The following is a 19,414-nucleotide window of genomic DNA, read 5'->3' as shown; positions in this document are numbered from 1 at the left end:
GTTTTACTATGGTTGCAAAGATCAAAAAATGTCTGTATGTGACACGGCGCCAGAGTCAAGTTAGGGTTTTTCCAAATGCTGGCACGCGGAGCGCAAAGTGTGCGCCACCGCTGGCCTAGGCCGCGGTTTCGTGGGATGCCGTCATGGCGGGGAGCTGGGTGAAGGGCACACGAGAAATCCCCACAGTTTTGCATCTTCTGTGAGTTGTAAACTCCTTCAAGTTAAAAATGTAATAACAATACGGACTCACTGGCTTAACACAACCGGGTGTTGTGTGACTCATGATTCCGCCCTTTGGGCCGGGCAGTGTGTGCCAGCTGGGATGCGGGCACAGCTGGGGGCTGGCGGGCGTCCGTCTCCCCACAAGGCAGCTGGGCAGCTGTTTCCTCTTTCCTTGGTGGGCCCGGGCCCACGGGGTGAGAGCGGAAGTGACAGGCCTCCGAGACCCTGGTTCCGAACTGGCCCCATTCCATTGGTCGAGCAGTCACGGGCGCCCGTTCAGCGGAGAGGGCCTGATGGCAGCTCTGGACGACAGGAGGGCAGACAGCGTGGCACCATTAGCTCAGGAGGCGCCAAGGTTGTCCGAGGGCCGTGGATCTGCCCAGGGCCAGGCCCACCTCCACACGCGGGAGGCTGGGGTGGAGGCTCGCGTGGGGAAGAGGGAGAGTCCACAGATGGACTCAGGGGCCCAGGTGGACTCCCACCCGGGGCTCCTCAGCCCGCCCCTGGGGCCGCCCCACGCAGGGCCACCTCCCAGCCTGGCTCTGCTGCGTGGGGGGTTTGCACGCGCTGGTGTGTGCAATCAGAAAGTTCAGCGGCCCTTCCACTGTGCTTAAATTAGTCCCCATGAAATCCAAATCACTTCATTTGCGGAGAAGGGCTTAATTGCTAAGGGAACGCGGCAAAGGGAATTCTGTTGCCTGTTTTCATTGAAGAAAATTACTGTACTTTCCCCTGTCTCCTCAGCAAACAGAAGCCGAGTGGAAATTGGGCTGTCATCCCCAGGGATGCCTCTCTGCCCTTCCTTCTCCGAGCCCGCAGCTCCTCCCGCTCCGGCACTGCTCCCCACTCCACGCTCACGCACCCCTGTGAGGTTGAAAGGATCACTTCACGGGGCCTCCGCCATGGCCTGCCCCCCACTTTTGGCAGGAAGAAACCCCCATCCTTGTGAAATCTCCTCCCTGCCTCACCTGGGCTGCAGAGAAGTCACATTTCAGAGGGCTTCCCGGGCTGCACGAGGCCTGGGCGTGTCTGGTTTGTGCCTGGCAGAGGGGAGGGGCCTGCTGTCAGGATGCTGCGACTGGCAGGTCCTCCAGTGTCCCACGTGGGACACCCACACCTGGTCCTGGAAGGTCAGTTCCCTAGGCTTCTCTGCCTGCGAGCTCCACCTTCTCGGGCAGTCCAGCAGTTCCCATCTCGGGCAGTCCAGCGGTTCCCATCTCGGGCAGTCCAGCCGGTTTCCTGGGGGCCAGCGCTGCCCGGGGCAGGGGGACAGGGACTCTTGAGGGAGACAGGAAACAGGCTGGTAGCCTGCAGGGGGAAGTACAAGCAAGGAAGTGAAAATGTAGCACATCTTGTTAGATGAAATGTTAGGAGAGAAAGGAGGGCTGGGCCTGGAGGCTGTGTGTGTCAGGGAGCTGCACCTCCAACAGGCACATGGTCTGGAGAGGCGGGAGCTGGGCAGAGTGGGTGGAACAGCAAGTGCAGAGGCTCAGAGGCAGGCGTGGGGCTCGTGAGTGAGGGCAGCAAGGCGTGAGCTAGGCAGAGGGGGGAGACCAGAGGAGGCGCGAGGGGCCTCTAGGCCCTTCCTCGGGACCGAGGTGGTTTTATCCTGTTCCAGCAAAGCCACAGCAGATCTGAGCATGGCTTCCCCTTCTGTTCTTCGGAGGGAGGAAGAGAGCAGGGCTGAGGACATGGGTTCTGGAGCTGGGCTGTCTGGGTTCAAACCCCGGCTTCCCCACCTCCCTGAGTTCCCTGTGCCTCAGTTTCCCCCCTATACAGGGATTAACAACACACCCACATGTGTGGTGGTTGTGAGGATCAGGGGCTATATGTAACTTACTGTGTGTGCCATAATGCTATCACGTGTGCCTTACTAGCACGTGTGCCTTCTATATGTGCCTCCTGCCCCTCAGGGGACCTTGCCTCCTCTGGGCTAATTTTAATAATTTATTTCTTAATAAATAAATAAATAAATAAAGCAATTCGCCGGAGGTCCAGCCAGAAAAGGCAGAGCGGTTCCTGAGGACACTGGGTCCCCCACCGCACGCTGCCCCTGCAGCACCGGGCGGCAATGCCCCACCCAGCCCCTCTGCCTGTCCCCTGGTGATGGTGGGACCCTCGCCAGACCCTCTGTCTCTAGAGCGTTCTCTGGCGCCGGGTGGAGAGCTGGCCTGGCTGCCGAGAGGGCGGTTTTGAAGAGCTGGGCCGGCTCGGCACCACCACTCCCTGCCCTTCCCTCTGGGGCGGCCGACAGGATAATGGATCTGAGTCCACACACCTGCCTCAAAGTCAATGGTGTTTTAATTAGGGAACAGCTGCTGCTGCAGTTCCTGCGATCGGCCAGTGACAAATGGCCGTGTTTACCTTTTCCTGAGCTGACTCCGGAAGGCGGCCTGGAGCTCCTGGGTGGACACCTCTCCCGCCAGCACCCCCTTCTTTATCGGGGCCCACCAGGTCGCGAGGCTGCTTGTCACTGAGGAGACGGGTCTGTGGCCCTGTGAGGGCTGGTAAGGTATTGGGTGGAGAAACCGAAGCCCCTCAACAAGGGCTCCCACCCAAAGACACCCTAGGACCTGCCCGGGGCGGTCCCAGCACCTCCAGGGCCCCGACGGTGCAGAGCCGGGATCTGCAGAGCCGGGTCTGGGCGTCTGAGGATACCCTGGGGCCTTTGGCCCAGCTCCGGACCATAAAGGAAGAGCGGCTGGCGGGGCCTCTTGTTATTTGGTGTTTTGATCTCTCCTGCTCTCCAGCTTCACAGAAAGGGAGCTAAGGTCAGCGCTAGCTCCCTCCCCAGCTTAAGACAAAAACACAGTGGAGGGAAAGCCTTTCATTGCAAAACAGAAAGGGGAAGATGGGCTCGTTTTCCTCTGGGTCCTTCATCAATTTACCCACCGTTTCCAGCGGATGGGAGGACAGAGGGCACCAGCCACCACCCACAGGCGGGACAGCCCAGGCTGCCTTCTCCCATCTCGCATCTCGGTGCCAACCCCCACGCCTGCAGCTTCACCCGCCCCGAGCCCACTCCATAGACCTCTGCCCTGTGGTGGCCGCCCTGCTGGTGCTCTCCTCCAGGACACCTCTGCCCCCAGCATGACCTCCTGCCCCCTCAGGGGACACTTGCCTCCTCTGGGGCACCGCTAGCTGCTGGGGCGCCGCCAGCCTCACACTGCTCTTGCCTGTCCCCCAGGGCTGGTCTGAGCACCAGGGCCTTGAAGGACGCAGGAAGCGAGGCCAAGGGAAGAGGCTCTACCAGGCTTCTGGCCAGTCCGCCTGCTTAAATGTGGAAACAGGCCCTGCGAGGTCCCCGTTGCTGGAGGGCCCGGCCCTGGGAGGCTGCGCCCTGAGGGAGGCAGGCCCAGGCGCCCTGCCCAGCCCAGCCCACGGGCCTCTCCGCACGCAGCCAGTGCTCACCTGCTCCTGGCCCACTGCTTGGCGGGGAAGGGAACCCAGCCCAGGGGAGAGGCTCATCATTCTCAATAAAGCGTTTATCCCTTTCAGCCCTGATGGTGACGCTGTTGCGTCTTATTCTGGCTGGAGCCTGATTATGAGCCGGGTTCTTTGCCAGGGGCCCGCCGACCATCCAGACGTCAGAGGAAATGAGACTGCTGCTCAAACGAGGGAGACTGGAGCTTTATTAAGAAACAAAATACCAGTAAGCCCGGCAGGGGTGGTTAATGCCTTCTGGAGGCAGCTGTTGCGTCTCCCCACCTGCCCACCTGCCGCGGATGCGAACATCTGGGGATGAGACTCCGTTGGAGAGGCTCCTGCACTTCATAAGGTGCCTCCGGCCTGTTTCTGGAGACCCCCACCCCCAGGCCACTGCTGAGCGGCAGCCAGGAGGGGCTGAGGGCAGCAGGCAGGCTCCCCGTGGCCAGCCCGGGCAGTGGTGGGCCCCGCCTCACGGCGCTGCAGGTCCCGGGTCCCCAGCCCCGGGTGGGGAGGCTGTGGTTGCTGTAAACAAGACCTCCCACACTGGAATGGTGAGGCACCCTCGGCGGCTGCGGTGCCTGGCTGCAGGTCTGGCCTGTAAAACCTCGTCTTCTGTGACAGGCCGCACTGAAGGCAGGCTGCGGAGATGGTGGCTGGTGGCAGCCCACCTCCTTCCTCAGGCCCTGTGACTCCTCCAGGCTCCTCCCCGGAGGCCACAGCAGCAGCTCACACCTGGCACGAGGGCCGGTGTCCAGGGCCAGACTTCTCCTACAGGCCCTCCCCTTCAGGGGGAGGCCCCAGCCGCTAGAGCTCCCAGGTAACCCTGAAGGCACATGGACGGCTGCTCCCGGCCCGGCCGCCCAGCCCCTGCCCCTGCCCAGTGTCCACACCCAACCCCCATGTGCTCGCCAGGGTCTCAGGCGCTGCTTCTCTTCTATTCGCGAACGATAAACCTTTCTCCACTTTTCTGCCGGCAGAGGATGGGCCAACGCAGAGGACAGCGGCCCCTCTGCCCGGCTCTCCCCACCCTCCGGGGAAGCTCGGCTTTCCCACAAGCGAGGCTCTGGAGTTTGCAGAGACCTTTGGATGAGAGTCAGGAGGTGAAAGTCAAGGCAAGTGTGAATTCAGCACCAGCAGGTCGGTGGCCCTCTCGAGCCCCTGAGGGGACAGGCCCCGCGAGCTTTATCGCTCTGAGTCGGAGAAGAAAGAGGGCTTAGTCCATCTCCACACCAGCATGTCCTCTCCAGCCACGCGGTGGGACTCCGTCTGGATCCGGGATTCGTTGGAGGCCAGGAACTCCACAGCGCGGTCCCAGACCCGCTTCATGCGCCTCCTGCAAAGAGAGGGGCCAGGCTCAGCAGGCCCGCTGGGCTCGGCTCTCCAGGGAGCCAGCGGGTCTGTGGATGACGCCCCTGTACAAAGGGAGGCGGAGCTCCAGCTTCCACAGGGTTCCTGCAGGGGGCATTTCCTGGGCCCCGGACAAATGACTTGATGGTTTCGGTTCCCAAAGCATTCCTTTAAAGCGGTTCTCAACCTGTGGGTTGCGACCCCTTTGGCGGTCGAACGACCCTTTCACAAGGGTCGCCTAAGACCATACTGCATATCAGATATTTACATTACGATTCACAACAGTAGCAACATTACAGTTATGAAGTAGCAACGAAAATAATTTTATGGTTGGGTTACAACATGAGGGACTGTATTTAAAGGGCCAGAAGGGTGAGAACCACTGCTTTGAAGGGAGCTGAAAGGGGCCAGCGGTGTCGGGAGCAGTCCTGTGTGTGCCTGGGATGGGGCTACGCACCCTGGGCCTGCTATTGCACAGCCTGGTCAGGCAGCCCCCGACCAGTGCTGTCTGCCTCTTAATGCCTCCTGTGGGCTAATTAAAGCGTGGCTGCCGGCTGCTGAGTCCAAACTCCACAGCACTCCAGGGGGTGGGATGAGCTAAGCTTCCCGCTGGGGAGTTGAGAAGCAGCAGCCCCCAGGTAGAGCCCCTCCCGGCTGGCGGGCCTAGGCCAGCAGCCAGAGGTCCTGCATCCCCTCCGAGCGCCCCTCCCGACCAGACCAGACCCCAGGGCAGCCGGGGAGGCTGCTTCCCAAGCCCCTGCTTTTGTCAGCTCAGACCACCTGCCCACGGACCGCGCTGTGTGTGCGGAGGGAGCGTGTGCGAGTGAGAGCAGGAGGGCTCACCCTGGGGAGGCTAGAGGGGGCAGCTCCGAGGTGGCCTGTGGGTCAGGAGGCAGAGGGGCTGAGGCTGGCTTCCCAGGGCGGGTCCTGCCACCGACCAAACCCCACGCTGGTTAGCAGCCCCCGCGTGGCTGGTTTGGCCAAGGCCACACACGCCTAGGGACTGAGCTGGCCACGCTGGGCCCGAGGGGCGGCAGCCGGCACGGTGTGGGGTCTGGGGTCGTCCTCCCCGAGCTGCCCATTAACAGGTAATGAGCAGGCGGCCAGCAGCCTCTCCCCAGGCCCCTGCGCTCCCGCATGTCCCCGTCTTTCAGGAGCAGGTGCTCACTCGACTACTGGCTGCGCCCAGGCTGGGCCGGCAGGAGCTCGGCCGCATGGACTGAGCGGCTCGGAGAGGAATCAAGAGCCTGAGCCTCCGGTCACTCAGACCCTGGGGTGGCGCCCGGGGCCTCGCTGACCACAGGGGCCTGGGGCGCGGTGGCTGGGCCGGGACTGCAATGCCACTCCCTGCGCTCGTTTCAGTGAAGTGTGTTTGCAGTTAAAGCCCAAGCACTGCGGCTGCCCTCGGATGCGATGTGCGCCCAAGTGCGCCAGCGACCTCGTGGGCTAGGAGGCCGCCTCCCGACACACACTCCTTCTCCTGGGTCGTCACCACCCACAGTACACACTCTCCTTATGCACCTTCCCCACGTCCTCCTCAGAACCGACACCCAGCAGGCCCCCTCCCCGCGCCTCGCCCCTTGCCCCGACCCAGACCGTGGGGCAGGCCGCAGGCACCAACCAACGCTTGCTGAGTGAACGCACGGCAGCCTCCGCCACAGGCCCTGCCAGCAGTCGTGTTCTCCGTTTTATGTGGAAGGTGGCCCTGGTGTCAAGTGTGACAAGCCTGCCGTCCCTCCCATGCAGCCCGTGCCCTGAAACTTGGCTGTTTTAGGTAATGAGTGTGCCTGGCTGTGGGTCACAGTCAGACGTGTGGAAAACAGTCTCCTCCTCCTGGCCAGTGAGGCCTCAGGGACAGTAAGTCACCAGTTCTGGGCAGCGGGGCCTCGGGGAGTGGCCACTGACGGCTTCGGGGAAGGTTTTCCCTTGCTCGTGAGATCAGGAAGCCCCTCCCCTGCTGGCTGGGACGAGGCAGACGCTGCTGCTGGCCAGCACCCTGTGACCGTGAGGAACTCCAGCCGACAGCATTCAGGGAGGGCAAGACCAGAGAATCCACCTTCCCTGCCTGAGCCCCTGGGGCAGGGGCGGTCCTAGCACTGCTGCCCCAGGCGCCCACTCCTCAGTCTAACGGTGCTGCCCCCACAGGAGAGGGACGCGCTTCTACACGGTCCGAGTGTTCTCCCACACGTGCCGAGCGCTGGAGGAGCGGGCGCTGGAGGAGCGGGAGCTGGAGGAGCGGGCGCTGGAGGAGCGGGCGCTGGAGGAGCGGAGGCTGGAGGAGCAGGGGCTGGAGGAGCGGGCGCTGGAGCGGGGGCGTGGACGGTGCCCGCACCTGGGATCCTGGCCGCTGACACGAGGCACTGGGTGGGGCAGACCCTAGACTCACCGGCTCTGCGGAGGGATGAGCGTGTCGCGCACGTGCAGGATGCCCACGTACGGGTAGCGCTCCATGTCCTGCTCCCAGTCCACGTAGTGGTCCTGGACCACATCTGCAGGACAGAGGGCACAGGTTAGGGCCAGGACTCCTGGCGGAGGCCGGCAGCCTTCCCCCGGGCCACACACCTATAATCTTCTTCACCATCTCATACATGGCCTGCTCCTCCTCTTCTAACTTGCGCCACCGATATTTCAGGAAGATCAGGAGTCCCCACAGAAAGGCCAAGCCTGTGCGGAACAGAGCACCGTTAAAGGCTCACATCGCCCCAACCGCTCAGACCTCCCTGGGTCTCCCCATGGGCCGGGCACTGCGTGGGGGCTGTGGGTGATCAAATGTGTTCTGAGTACCTACTATGTGGCGGGCCCCGGGCTAGCATGCGGGAAACAAAGGATGCAGGATGAGCCTCCCTCCCTGCCAGCTGCCACTCAGGCCCCTCCACCATCCACAACGCGGCTCCTCCCAACCTCCCAGCCTTAGTCCAGGGCTTTTATCTCCTCCCTGGTGAACCAGAACCCAGGCTTTCTCACACACACACACACACACACACACGCGCGCGCGCGTGCGCGCGCGCGCGCCTGGGATTTGTAACGCGGCTCTCTGGACAGAGCCAGTGGCTCTGCGACTCGGCCTCTGCTCAGAGGCAGCCCTGCTGTCAGGGACAGGCCTGAGCTCTGCTTGAGGCTCCCAGGCTGGGGCCTTGCTGCTCCCAGGAGAGGTTTACATTGCTCAGGGAGTAAAACTAGGCCAAGCTCCTGCTGCGCCCTCCTCGCAGCGGCCTGCACCCTGGGGTCCTAGAAGGTACAACGCCCACCTCCGGCAGGGCAGCCTCCCTCTCAGGAACAGGGACACTTTCTGGCTCCGATCCCCAGGGGAAGATGACGGGCAGAGGCTGATGTGCTCACACCCTCCGTCGTATTAGACAGACCTCAGGCGCACGAGAAACTCGGACACTCAGGGCAGCTTCCTGTCACTCGTCACTCCTGCCAGGGCCGTGGGAGCTGGGCTGGGGCGGCGCCGTGTGCGAGCACTTACACCAGAAGAAGATGAGCACGTGGGTGACGGCGGTGAGCAGGGCCCGGCTCAGGCGGCAGCCCACACCCATGCGGGGGCGGGCGGATTCCAAGCAGACCACCTTGTCCACGGTTGTCACCAATTCAGATGGGTCTTCCCCTTTCAAACTGAAACAGGACACGGGTTGTAAACGCGTCCAAGAGCTCTGAGGAGCTGCAGTCTATGCCCCACTTTAAGCAGGAGGAGGAGGAAGAGGGGCTGCGAGGCTTCTCCTTGCTGTGAGACAGACATATCCCGGCTGCACTCTTCCCGGAAATCCCTGCGCTGGCTACTTAGGAGGAATAAAGCTGTCCAGAGGCAGCAGGCTCGAACCCCAGCCACTAAAGTGGCTCCCCTGCTGGGCCTCTGACAGCCCATCGGCGTGCGGAGGACTAACTATAAACTGGATGCCCTCCCAGCAGAGAGCAGTAGAAATGTTTACTGAGTGGCCGTCTTGCCCTGCAAGGTAGAAACGGAAGGACGTGTGTCTGGGAGAGCGTGCCCTTCCTCGGGGTTGAGGAGGCACAGAAGCTGCTTCAGGAAGAGATCAGGAGGTGCCTGGAGGCCAGGCCCCAGCGCAGCGCCTCCGCCCTGGCTCCTGCAAGAAGGTGCCAGCACCTGCGGGACACCGACAGCCACACCTCTGGGTGGCGAGCCCATGCGCTGGCTCACACCTGAGTGGCTGGTCCCTGAAGTGTCCCGGTTTCTTGTGACCCACTTTTCACCCTGGCCGTCTGAGCCGGCTCAGCCACCTCCCCCATATGAAGAGGCCAGTGTCACGGCTCGGTGCCTCCAGTCCCCGCCTTTTCTAACAGGGATCGCCAGCTGCTCAGGGAGGCTTTGTTTCGTAAGCCAGGGCATTTCAGTGGGGCCTGCGTCCAGCTTGCAGGCTCAGGCTGAGCTGCTCGGCTCCCCTGGGTGCACAGCTGAGGGAATTCGTAATTTGGTGGATCAGAGAGGAAGAGAACAAAACCCGAGTGTGTTTTAGCATCAGGAGCTGTAACCTCAACAGAGCCCCTGACGAACCCTGAGAAACGGGAGCGGGGTGATGAGGCGAATGCTTCTCTGGAGGGAGACTCCAGGTGTCCAGCGTCAGCCGGTGCCCCACCCCCGCCCATCCCCTGGAGCCTTTCAGGAAGGCGAAAGGCTCGCTGTCTGCTAACGGCACTCACCAGAGAGCAATGAGGCGCAACTACCCAGTCAGAATAAAATCCAGCATTTCCCTGTGCAACTGCCATACTGAGTGAAACCAACACACAGAATCATTTCATCTGCAAATGAAAACTAGCCCCGAGGAAAGGCGCGTAGAGAGCTGCCTTCGCCAGAAAACCGCGCAGAGCCGGATGGCAAGGCGCAGACCTGGCACCTGCTCTGTGTCTGCCCTGGAACTGCTCCTTGCCCTCATTCCTGCCGCTCTTCCTTCTCCACCAGCTTTGAGCCCAGCCCACACAGCACGGGCAGACCCGCCCTCCACCTTCAGACGGGCACCCGCGGGAAGCTAGGAAGTCGGCTGATGGGCGCCCCACCACACTCACCAGATGCCCACGTCCTTGTTGCTGCTTAGTATCCAGGTCAGTGCGGCTTCAAACTTGGCGGTGGAGCTGCCGGTCACATTCTGTGGGCGGGGCGGGAGATTAGCTCTGGTCTGGGCAGAGCAGCTAGGCAGCATTACTCTGCTGCTGGGTTACGGAAGTCCTCTCCCGGGTCCTCTGCACGTCTCACTGCCCTGCTCTGCTCAACGTGCAGCAAACTGGCAGGAGGGAAGTCTGAGGCCGGCGAGAGCCGAGGCAGCGGCTATAACGGGAGGGGGCGATGCGGAAGCACACGCGGGAAAGCAATGCGGGGCTGAGGCAGCCGAAAGGACTGAAGCCAGCCAGGTGGCAGCTCCTCTTGGGTAAAATGAAAAAGCGTGGGGGTGAGGGGCCCAGCAACGTGGCCTGGGGCAAGCCCCTGCCCCTCCCTGGGCCTCAGTTTCCCCTGTGAAGCGAAAACTGGACTAGGTGACCATGTCCCCGCCAGCTCCATATATCCCCAATTCTGCCATCCTGAGGCCTTGCGGAAAGTCAGATGGACCCCAGACAATCCACACAGCACACAAGGGGGGAGAAGGGCGGGTGACACATGCATCCTTAAAGCTGCTGAGAAGGGGAGAAAAGAAACAAACAGGAGGAGCAAGTGACAGGCCAGTTTAGAAGGGGCAGCTACTGTGGCCTGCACGCTGGGCAGCAGGGAGCCACGCACACACAGCAGGCCTGCTCCGGCTCACAGCTCACCTTGGGCCCAGTCACCCGCCTGTGTTGCCTTAACGTAAGGTAGCCTAGCACTCAACTAAGGCAAAAAAAAAAAGGGAGAGAGGGCAAGAAAGCAAAAAAAACCAAAACCACACACACACACACAAACCAAACCAAAACTACACCAAACAAAATAAAAAGGGGAAGAAAAGTAAACGCAGGGTCTGAAAATCAACCCCAAAGCACCAGGCCCTCCCGGCGGCGGGCGCCACCCTACTTACTGCTATGTACTCCTGGGCTTCCGCTACGGGGATACACTTGCTTTTTAGCTTCTCTGGATTCCCACATTCAAAGTTCCCTGGGAGGATAAACATTCAAACACAGGGAAGATGAAAAGATGACTCTGAAACAGACGACAAAATGCAGCAAGAACCAAGCCCTCCGCTCTGAGCGGGAGCATGCGGCCTGGCGCTCCGGCTTCTGGGGCATCCTCACTCTGCAGCAAGATCAAAAGCCACTTAGCCTGGATCGATCCCAGATCATTAAACCTGACCTGCAAAGCAGTGCGGTGATTTGAATTAAATGACTAAAAAGCTGCCCAATACCAAGTCTGTTTGCAATTGATCCCTAACAGGATCAGACAGATAGCTTTGGAAGGTACCGGATGGTGCTATACACACACACAGCCTGGGAGAAAGAAAGGCAGGGATTCTGACAGATACAGGCCGGTGACCTGGAATGCCAGGCCCACTGTGTGAGGGGTCGTGGGATGATGCCCAGCATGCCCCGTGGAGGAAGGGGGCATCTGCGGCTGGACAGCGGGGCCTCAGCAGGGCTCCAAAGCTCCCTTCTAAGTAGCCGGGGTGGCCAGCTCTCGCCTTGGACGGAGCTGGGAGCCTCCCCCGAGTCCTGCCAGCCTTTCGGGTCCCGCCCAAAGACCACCTCCTCTGAAAAGCCCCCAGCCTGCGGGGGCCTCTTGTTCGGCCAGATTGCTCTGAACTCGGGGGCCTGCCACACCTCTTGGCTTTCAATGCCGCTGTGGTTCATCTGCTGCGAGCCGCTTCGCCACTAGAGCCCTCGAGCAGGGACAATGCAGAGCCGGGCACGTAAAGATCCTTCACTCTCCACACAGTGCAATTGTCCTTCACCTGGCACAGCTGGGCTTCAAATGCCCAGCGTGCGTGTGTGCGTGTGCGTGTGTGTGTGCGCGCGCTCACACTGGGGAAGGAGTGGCTGAAGGTAATATTAAAAATCTTGAGGATGAACTGAAGCCAGTCCTTTCTACTTCAAAGTTGAGCTTGACCCTCTGGGTCGTCTGAGACCAAGCTGGCTTCTCCCATCCTCCTGCCTCCACTCAGGCCACCCTCCCTGGACCATGGCCAGGCCCCGACTGGTTTCCTCCGCCTCCCTTCTCATTCACATGTTTTAAAGCTTTAAAAGACGACGACTCCACTTAAGCTGCTGCCACTTTTGCCTTCTTGGCACCTGCTCTCGGCATGTCACTTCCCTACGCAAAAGCCTCTGGGCCTCACTGCCCACAACATTAAGCCCCGGTGGCCTGGCATCTGTGGGACCCAACTGATCTTTCCAAACTCCACTCCCTGTTTCTCCTTCCCTCATGAAGCCGTTTCCATCCTGACTCTGTAATCTCCTGCCCTGTTGGCCCCACCTCCCCCCACACATACAAAACCCATCCTCCTGGACTTCAGGGCCTCCCATGACCCTTTCCTGACTGTTCTAGCTAAAAGGCATCGTGCCTCTCGGGACCTCTGGCCCTCAGCTCTCCTCCAACAGCATCCTATATCACCCAGTGGTCAGGGAGGTAGGTGGCCTGCGGCAGGCCCCTGAACCCATCTTGCATCCTACAGTGCCCTGGCCAGAGGGGACTCCACAGGGGGGAAGGGAGAGTGGCCCAGCAGAGAGCACGCACTCCCCAGCAGCTGCCTCCGTGAGATGCACACCCGCAGGGCTGCCCCTGCAAGGCTTGTCAGAGGACAGCGGGAGCCAGGCCGCTTGACGGCATAATGAGGACCACATGTGGAGGTGGAGGGGGAGAAATGGCTACTAGGATTCACCGTTTAAGAGCTGAGCTTCTCAACTTTATCCCCTGGGGTCTTATTAAAACGCAGGCTTTGATTCAGTAGGTTTGGGATGGGACCTGAGATTCTGCATTTCCAATAAGCTCCCAGCTGCTGCTGCTGCTGCTTGGACCACAATCGAGTCACAAACGTTTAGAACTCCCTCGTGGGCCAGATTGTATATCCCAAGCACCTGGGCCACGGGGACATGCCCATAGGACCGCTCCTGCCAGGAGCGCAGACGCTCCCCGACCACCCCGTCTCCCACCAGTAGGAGGGAGGAGGTGGCAGAGCTGAGGCCCACAAGCTTGGCCCTGAGGACTGAGGGCCCAGTCCACCCAAACCTGTCTCCCCAGCAATGGCCAAAGGTTGTTCCGTAGCTAAGAGGTGCCTCCTGAACATCCCATAAGACTGACCAGCTCCATCTGGCTCTCGTGCCAAGTATATTTAACTCGGCACCAGCCCATTCGCCTATGCCAGTGGTCGGCAAATGTGGCTCATGAGCCACATTTAAGGGGCCAAAGAGTCGCATGTGGCTCGCGAGCAGCAGTTTGCCGACCACTGGCCTAAGCCATCAGCAAGTGATTCTGATCCTCCCTAGACGCCAGGTGTGGGAAGGACACAATGCAGGCGACATCTCTAGCCTTGAGGACTGTTTACCAAATAAAACAGCAGGGGAGCCTGGAGGGATGAGTGTTCAGGGTCTTTCCCGGGGTGCGGAGAGTGCTCCTCTGGGGGACAGCACTTGGCTTTCATGTTATAAAGAGAAGAGAGCCCTGGCCGATGCAGCTCAGCTGGCTGAGTGCTGTCCCGTGCACTGAGAGGTCGCCAGTTTGAGTCCCAGTCAGGGCAATGCCTGGGTTGTGGGCTCGATCCCTAGTAGGGGGCGTGCAGGCAGCAGCGATCCATGTTTCTCTCCCGTCACTATTTCTATCTCTCTCCCTCTCCCTTCCTTTCTCTCTAAAATCAATTACCCTCCCCCGCCCCCCATTTAAAAATAGAAAAGAGAGACCCAAGATCACTCAGTAACAGGGAGATGGAGGCCCCAAGACTACCTGAGACTAAAAGGGACTTGTCCAAGGTCCTGAGCCAGCTAGGGCGACTGGGACCGGATGTGACACCAGGGCTTTGGCAGCTGGACGGGCCTGAGTGTGCTCAGCCCACCACGGACCCGTCACCTGCACGGGCCTCTCTGCCTACCCCGGCCAACCACCTGGTGCAGGCAGGCCTCCAGGTGCAAGCACCCAGACGCTGAGACCCAGGGCCTGTCCCCTCACCCTGCCAGTGAAACAGGGATCCCCGAAGCCTGAGGTGGGGCTTATCCAGAGAAAGGCCTGTGCATGTTCCAGGAGCCCTGAGACCCTCAACAGGAGGTGAGGACCAAATGGACCAAATGCAAGGCTTAAACAAATGTCAGAGGGGAAGCAGGAACTGGTTTCTGAGTGTCTTCTGGGCGGAGACCACAGCACGCCTCAGCCATTGGCCCACGAGCAGCTCATGAGGATCTGGGGCCTGGAGACCTACTCACCGGCTTGGATGGCCAGGAAGTTGTAGAGTTCGTGCAGCAGCTCCAGCAAGGCCGCCTTCTGCTTGGCCTGACAGAACTGAGAGGACAGGACAAGCGGTCAGCAGGGCGGTGGGCAAGGAGGCAGTGTGGCTCTACCTCGTTGCACTGTCAAGTACTAAGCAGTAAGCAACACCTCATACTTTTAAAAACTAAAAACCAATTCTGCAAAATGGTGGGCCCAGGGACAGGGCCGATACATGTGGGGCTGAGTGAGTGCAGGGCAGAGTGAAGGCACAGTCACTAAGGGCTGCCATCCTGGAGGCCCCCGCCCTTCCCCGGTGCCGATGGAGTAATGGCCACTAGTGGGGCTGAGGAGCAGAGGCAAGGCTGCTGTGGGAAATGAGCGCTGTAGTCCTGGGAAGCTACCCACGCTGTGTCCTCTCCCCCTGGGGCCACTCCCACCCGTGGTGGAGACTCAAGTGTCTACAATCCGCCCATCGATTGTCTGTCTTGTGGAGTATCTGCTGCAAAAAGTAAAATTCCTAGAAACCTTTGAAGTCATAGGGGAGAAAAGCCATCTGCATGAGAAAATGGGAGCAGGAACACATGCAGACCTAGCCCCCCAGCCCCTGTAACATTGAGGCCATCTTGCTAGACTCATGGTTGCTCTCCTCGATGGACCGAGAGCCAGGTGCTGTGCGGAGTGGTTAATATGTGAGAGCGCCTTGAATTGTCACCACACTCCTCACTGTACCCCAATTTCTCAGATGGGGAGCCTGAGGCTCAGAGACCTTAGGTAAGCCACCAAGGTCCCACAGCTCATGAGAGGTGGGGTCAGGCCAGCCGACACCACGCCCCACACTTCAGGCCGCCTCTGGTGTCGCTGGGCAAAGCCCTGGACTTTGAGCCGAGAGCCTGGGGCCTGGCCCCGCAACTACAGAAGGAACTGACGTGGCCTTCCTCCCAGGCTCATCAGCTGCCTCACCTGAATGGGAGGGACCTGGTTTCCAACACTCTCAGAGGCAAGATGTCCCCTCACGCTGCCTAAAGACCCAAGAGCCTTTGCAGTATACACGACCGCACATGGTCAGAAACAACTCATGTGGCTTCTAGTGAGTTAGGTCCCACGTTTTATGTGTGGGAAATGGTGAGATAAGGGTTAAAGCTAACTAAATATACGCCAAGAATCCAAGTCTATAGACACACATACGGAGATAAGACGGGAAGATCCCCAAACGTTAACAGTAATTATCTCCAGGTGGCAGAGTCATGGCGACTTTCCTTTTCAAACGGTCTACACTAACATCTTTTACTGTCGCTCCAGGAAATCGGCAGTAACAAGGACCACGGCTGCACGTCGCCAACATCCAGGCGAGCAGGCTGATGCCACCGAAAGGAAACAGGACACAAGGTCCCAGCCAGCAGGACAGCTGATACGACAACACGCCTGCTCTCAGCCTGTGCCCATGTTTTCCGTAGCAAAAGGGCAGAAAGAAAATACAGTGTCAAGTCCGCTGAGAAGGGAAAGGCACACAAATGCCCTGCTGGGTCCCGGGTGAGCCGGAGCCACACACAGAGTGAGACTTTCAGCAAGAGCCTCAGCAGAGCCGACGTGCCTCCCAACCTGCCCGTTCCCAGGAAGGCCAAGGGCACCCCATGAACGCTCAGCTCCACGGAGCCCAGGCTGGGGGCCCAGACGCTGGCCTTCCGGGCGCCAATGTTCCGGCACAGTTGGCTGGCTGGGCACACCTTTAGCAAGGCCCTGGGTTGCACCTGTCTGCTCAGAGGAGGGCCGGGGAACGAAGGGAACGAATCTGTCCTCAGCCGTAGGCCTGATCCATTTAGAGACGTGAAGGGTCAAGAAACAGAAGCCGGGGAGATGTTTCTAATTAAAAGACAACAAATGAGCATCACCAGAGAAGTCTCACAGAAAGCTCCTGTTTTCCTATTTCCGGTTTTCAGTCTTCAAAATTCTAGTCCCTCCTCTAGCTGCCGCCTATGTTTCTGGGCTCCTCCTCTAGTCATCAGTCGTGGTTTTTATGATGGAAGATGAAACTTACTATGAATATGTTTCTACAAAACAACTGGGAAGCAAGGATATTTGGTGGATGAATGCAATACATGAATGTAAATAAACCCCCAAAACTTCAAATAGGACACAGCACAAGCCAAGAGAAACCAGGGTGCCCTTCAGAACGTGGGCAAGCGTCAGCGCAGGGGTGTGGGGGGCAGATGTGAGCCGAGTGGGAGCCCTGCTGCAGGCTTAGTTAGGAGACAGCTCCTCCGGCTGGGACTCAGGGCTTTCCCCAGACGGCCACCTCTCAGCATCCACTCCTCACACACGCTCCCTTTACAGTGGACGGCTGCTCACCGTCCCCCAATACTATTTGTAGGGAACATTAAGGCTTCATAAAACGAATCTATAGACTAAGAGGGCCAATTCCACTTCAAATGTGTTCCAAACACCCCCTCCCCACGTCTCAAATCAGAAGGGCATTTTCAGAGCCACAAAAGCACTGCTGGAGGGAAGGGAAATGACAACACGCCTCCTGTCGGTTAGGAACCTCTGGCCCTTCCCCTGAGGCAGGGAGCACGGGCCCTTCACCGCGGGCTGCGTGCCCCTGGATGGACCGTGCAGGGGACCCACGTCCCAGGCGCTATGAACAGAGCCGGGCCGCAGACAGGTGTGGACATCACGCCAGGGCTCCCGAAAGGACAGCAGACGTGCTGGGGAGGAAGGACAGAGAAACACTCACCTCATCGTTTTTCCTCTCGCAGTCCACTGGCAACAATTTCACTGAGACCAGAAAGAAACAGAAAATTAAAGTGGGGCTGCAGAAGAGTACCAACAGGACCTCTCAAAATCCAGGGAGTGAACGCGGCCAGCCTCCGGGAGGTGGGAAAGCTGTGGGCTGACGGATGCACTCTAACGTGCAGGCAGAAAAATGCAAGGGACTGGGAACGACAGCGGGTCTGGTGGGCTCCGGGCGACTGGACCCCGCTCCTCAGTGGGAGCAGGATCCATGGAGCCGCCCTGGCCTGACTCGGGCGGGACCTCAAACCAGGCAACGTCCGTGACAGTCTATAAACTGTGAGCGATGACACGTTAGACAGGGGCGAGCACCATCAGGGGAGGGAACTCCGGGAACCCAGGATGTGGCCAGCGCTGGCTGCCGTCCCAGCAGGGAGTGTGCGCCCGGCCTGCGGGTCGCCGCGGGGGACAGTCAGGAATTGAGCGCGCGCCCAGTCCAGGGCCCCCTGGAGTCCCCGTGCCCACGGCCGTGTCCACACCCACGCGGAAGGGTGTGACCTCGGACAGCCCCGCTTGCAAAGAACAGCCCCTGCGGTTTAAGCGTCACTTTATATCGGCTCCGGCAGACGCGCGCTCTGCGCTGTCCTGCCTCCAGGGCGCTCCCCTCCCACCCGGGCGCCCCCCTCCCACCCGGGCGCCCCGCCTGCAGACCTCGCGGCCGGCTCACCGCGCCCAGCGCGGGCAGGAGCGTGGCTGGGGGTCCCTGAACCTCAGGTCCCTCCTGACCCTCCAGGCTCTGCGGCCACAGCAAGGCCCCCTTCCCGCAGGCTCCCCAGGAGGTCCCGCACACCCGCCACACGGGCCCCCACGAAGCGGGCACACGGTCACCGGTGCCGGGACCCACCAGGCCCGCCTGCGGGCTGAGACCTGAGACTGAGAGGAGGGGGCGTGTGCCTGCGGGGCGCGGCCTTTTCCAGGGGAGAAGGCAGGGAAGGGGGGGTTGGTGTGGGGGGGAGGCGGAGTGCGGGCCGGGCAGCGGGGAGAGCGGGTCGTGAGGCCGGGACGGCCGCCCACTCGGGCCCTGCCCCCCCACCGCGGGGTCCCGTCCGGAGGTGTGTCCGACCCGCGGCCGCGCCGGCCTGCGCCCACGTACTGTGGTCCTCCGCCTCGCGCGGCGCCGAGGGCCGGCCCATCTTCGCCCAGAGGATGCCCAGGAAGACGAAGAGCAGCCCCAGGCTCGCCCAGAGCAGCAGCCGCGACAGGCAGCGCTCCAGCCGCCGCCCCGCCTCGGGCCGGGCCTGCGCCGCGCCCGCCGCGCCCGCTCGCGTGGCCCGCAGGCCGGGGCGCGGGTCGGGGCCGAGGGCGGGGGGCGGCCGGGCCGGGGCCCACCAGCGACGGGCCCGGGGGCCAGGCCGGTCGGGCGCCCGGGCGTCCTCGTCGTCCTCGGAGCTGCCCCGGACCGAGGCGCGGCGCCGGAGCGGCGCGGGGCGGGCGGCGGGGGCGGGGTCGCGGCTCGCGGACCAGGCGGCCGCGGGCGCCCCGAGGTCCCCGTAGGCCCCGGCGGTGGCGAAAGCCGAGCTCGGGGCGAGCGGGGACGGCCAGGGCTCCGCCCGCAGAGCGGCCGCGGCCGGCCGGGCGCGCAGCGGGGCCTCCGCCCGCAGCCGCTCCTCGCCCCGCGGCCGGGCCTCCTCGCGCAGCCGGACGGCGCCCCGCAGGTGGCGCAGCTTCTTGCGGTAGACGTCCCGGGTGGTGTCGGTGATGGGGCCGGGCTGGAAGCCCAGGGCCTGCAGCTCTCGCCGCAGCTCCGGGTCTGACAGGCCGGCCATGGCCCCAGCCGCCCCGGCATGCACCGCGCCCGGAACTGCTCCCGCCGCCGGGCGACCGGAAGGGCCCGCGCCATGAGGGGAAGGTCGCCGGGCGCCATGTTGAGAAGGTGGGAGGGGCCGCCATGAGAGGAGGTCATCTCACATATGGCCGCCTTGATGGGCCCGCGCCATGATGGGGAGGTCGTGGGGCGCCATGTTGAGAAGGGACCGGTGGGGTCGCCATGGTGAGGAGGTCGTCTTCACACAGGGGAGGTCCTAGGCCAGTGGTTCTCAACCTTCTGTCCCTTTAATACAGTTCCTCATGTTGTGGTGACCCCCAACCATAAAATTATTTTCGTGGCTACTTCATAACTGTAATGTTCCTACTGTTATGAATTGTAATGTAAATATCTGATATGCAGGATGTATTTTCATTGTTACAAATTAAACATAATTAAAGCATAGTGATTAATCACAAAAACAATATGTAATTATATATTCAACTAGAGGCCCGGTGCACAAAAATTGGTGCACTGTCAGGAGGGTGTCCCTCAGC

At 61.0% G+C, this 19,414-nt stretch overlaps 1 protein-coding gene across 2 annotated transcripts; it reads right to left on the bottom strand.

The window, feature by feature from the left end:
• Window positions 1-3,834: 3,834 nt before the first annotated feature.
• On the bottom strand, window positions 3,835-18,922 carry LEMD2 (LEM domain nuclear envelope protein 2). 2 transcript variants are annotated; one of them, XM_059701962.1, is made up of 9 exons: window positions 18,207-18,920; window positions 17,058-17,098; window positions 14,323-14,398; window positions 10,998-11,074; window positions 10,021-10,100; window positions 8,468-8,613; window positions 7,561-7,662; window positions 7,385-7,487; window positions 3,835-4,984 (listed from the first exon to the last, which is right to left on the bottom strand). In XM_059701962.1, exons 1-9 carry the CDS (start codon window positions 18,877-18,879, stop codon window positions 4,834-4,836), a joined length of 1,449 nt encoding a protein of 482 aa, XP_059557945.1. In that variant the 5' UTR covers window positions 18,880-18,920; the 3' UTR covers window positions 3,835-4,833. The 2 variants fall into 2 exon arrangements, with proteins under 2 accessions (XP_059557945.1, XP_059557946.1); XM_059701963.1 differs by lacking the exon at window positions 7,561-7,662 and having other exon boundaries at window positions 18,207-18,922.
• Window positions 18,923-19,414: the final 492 nt, after the last annotated feature.

The sequence above is a fragment of the Myotis daubentonii genome, chromosome 6, assembly GCF_963259705.1.
Source record: "Myotis daubentonii chromosome 6, mMyoDau2.1, whole genome shotgun sequence".
Classification (NCBI taxonomy): Eukaryota; Metazoa; Chordata; class Mammalia; order Chiroptera; family Vespertilionidae; genus Myotis; species Myotis daubentonii.
The sequence above is the reverse complement of the archived record's forward strand: the minus strand, read 5'-3'. Positions and strand labels throughout refer to the sequence as shown.

Bases quoted from the DNA above. Each gene is read 5' to 3' on its own strand.
- LEMD2 (XM_059701962.1), bottom strand. From the start codon at position 18,879: ATGGCCGGCCTGTCAGACCCGGAGCTGCGGCGAGAGCTGCAGGCCCTG. The intron at 8,614-10,020 runs GTGAGTGTGGTG...GTCCTGTTTCAG, and splicing joins AACAAGGACGTGGGCATCTG to TTTGAAAGGGGAAGACCCAT. The intron at 4,985-7,384 runs GTGAGTCTAGGG...CTCTCTTTGCAG, and splicing joins CTCATCCCTCCGCAGAGCCG to GAGGCGCATGAAGCGGGTCT.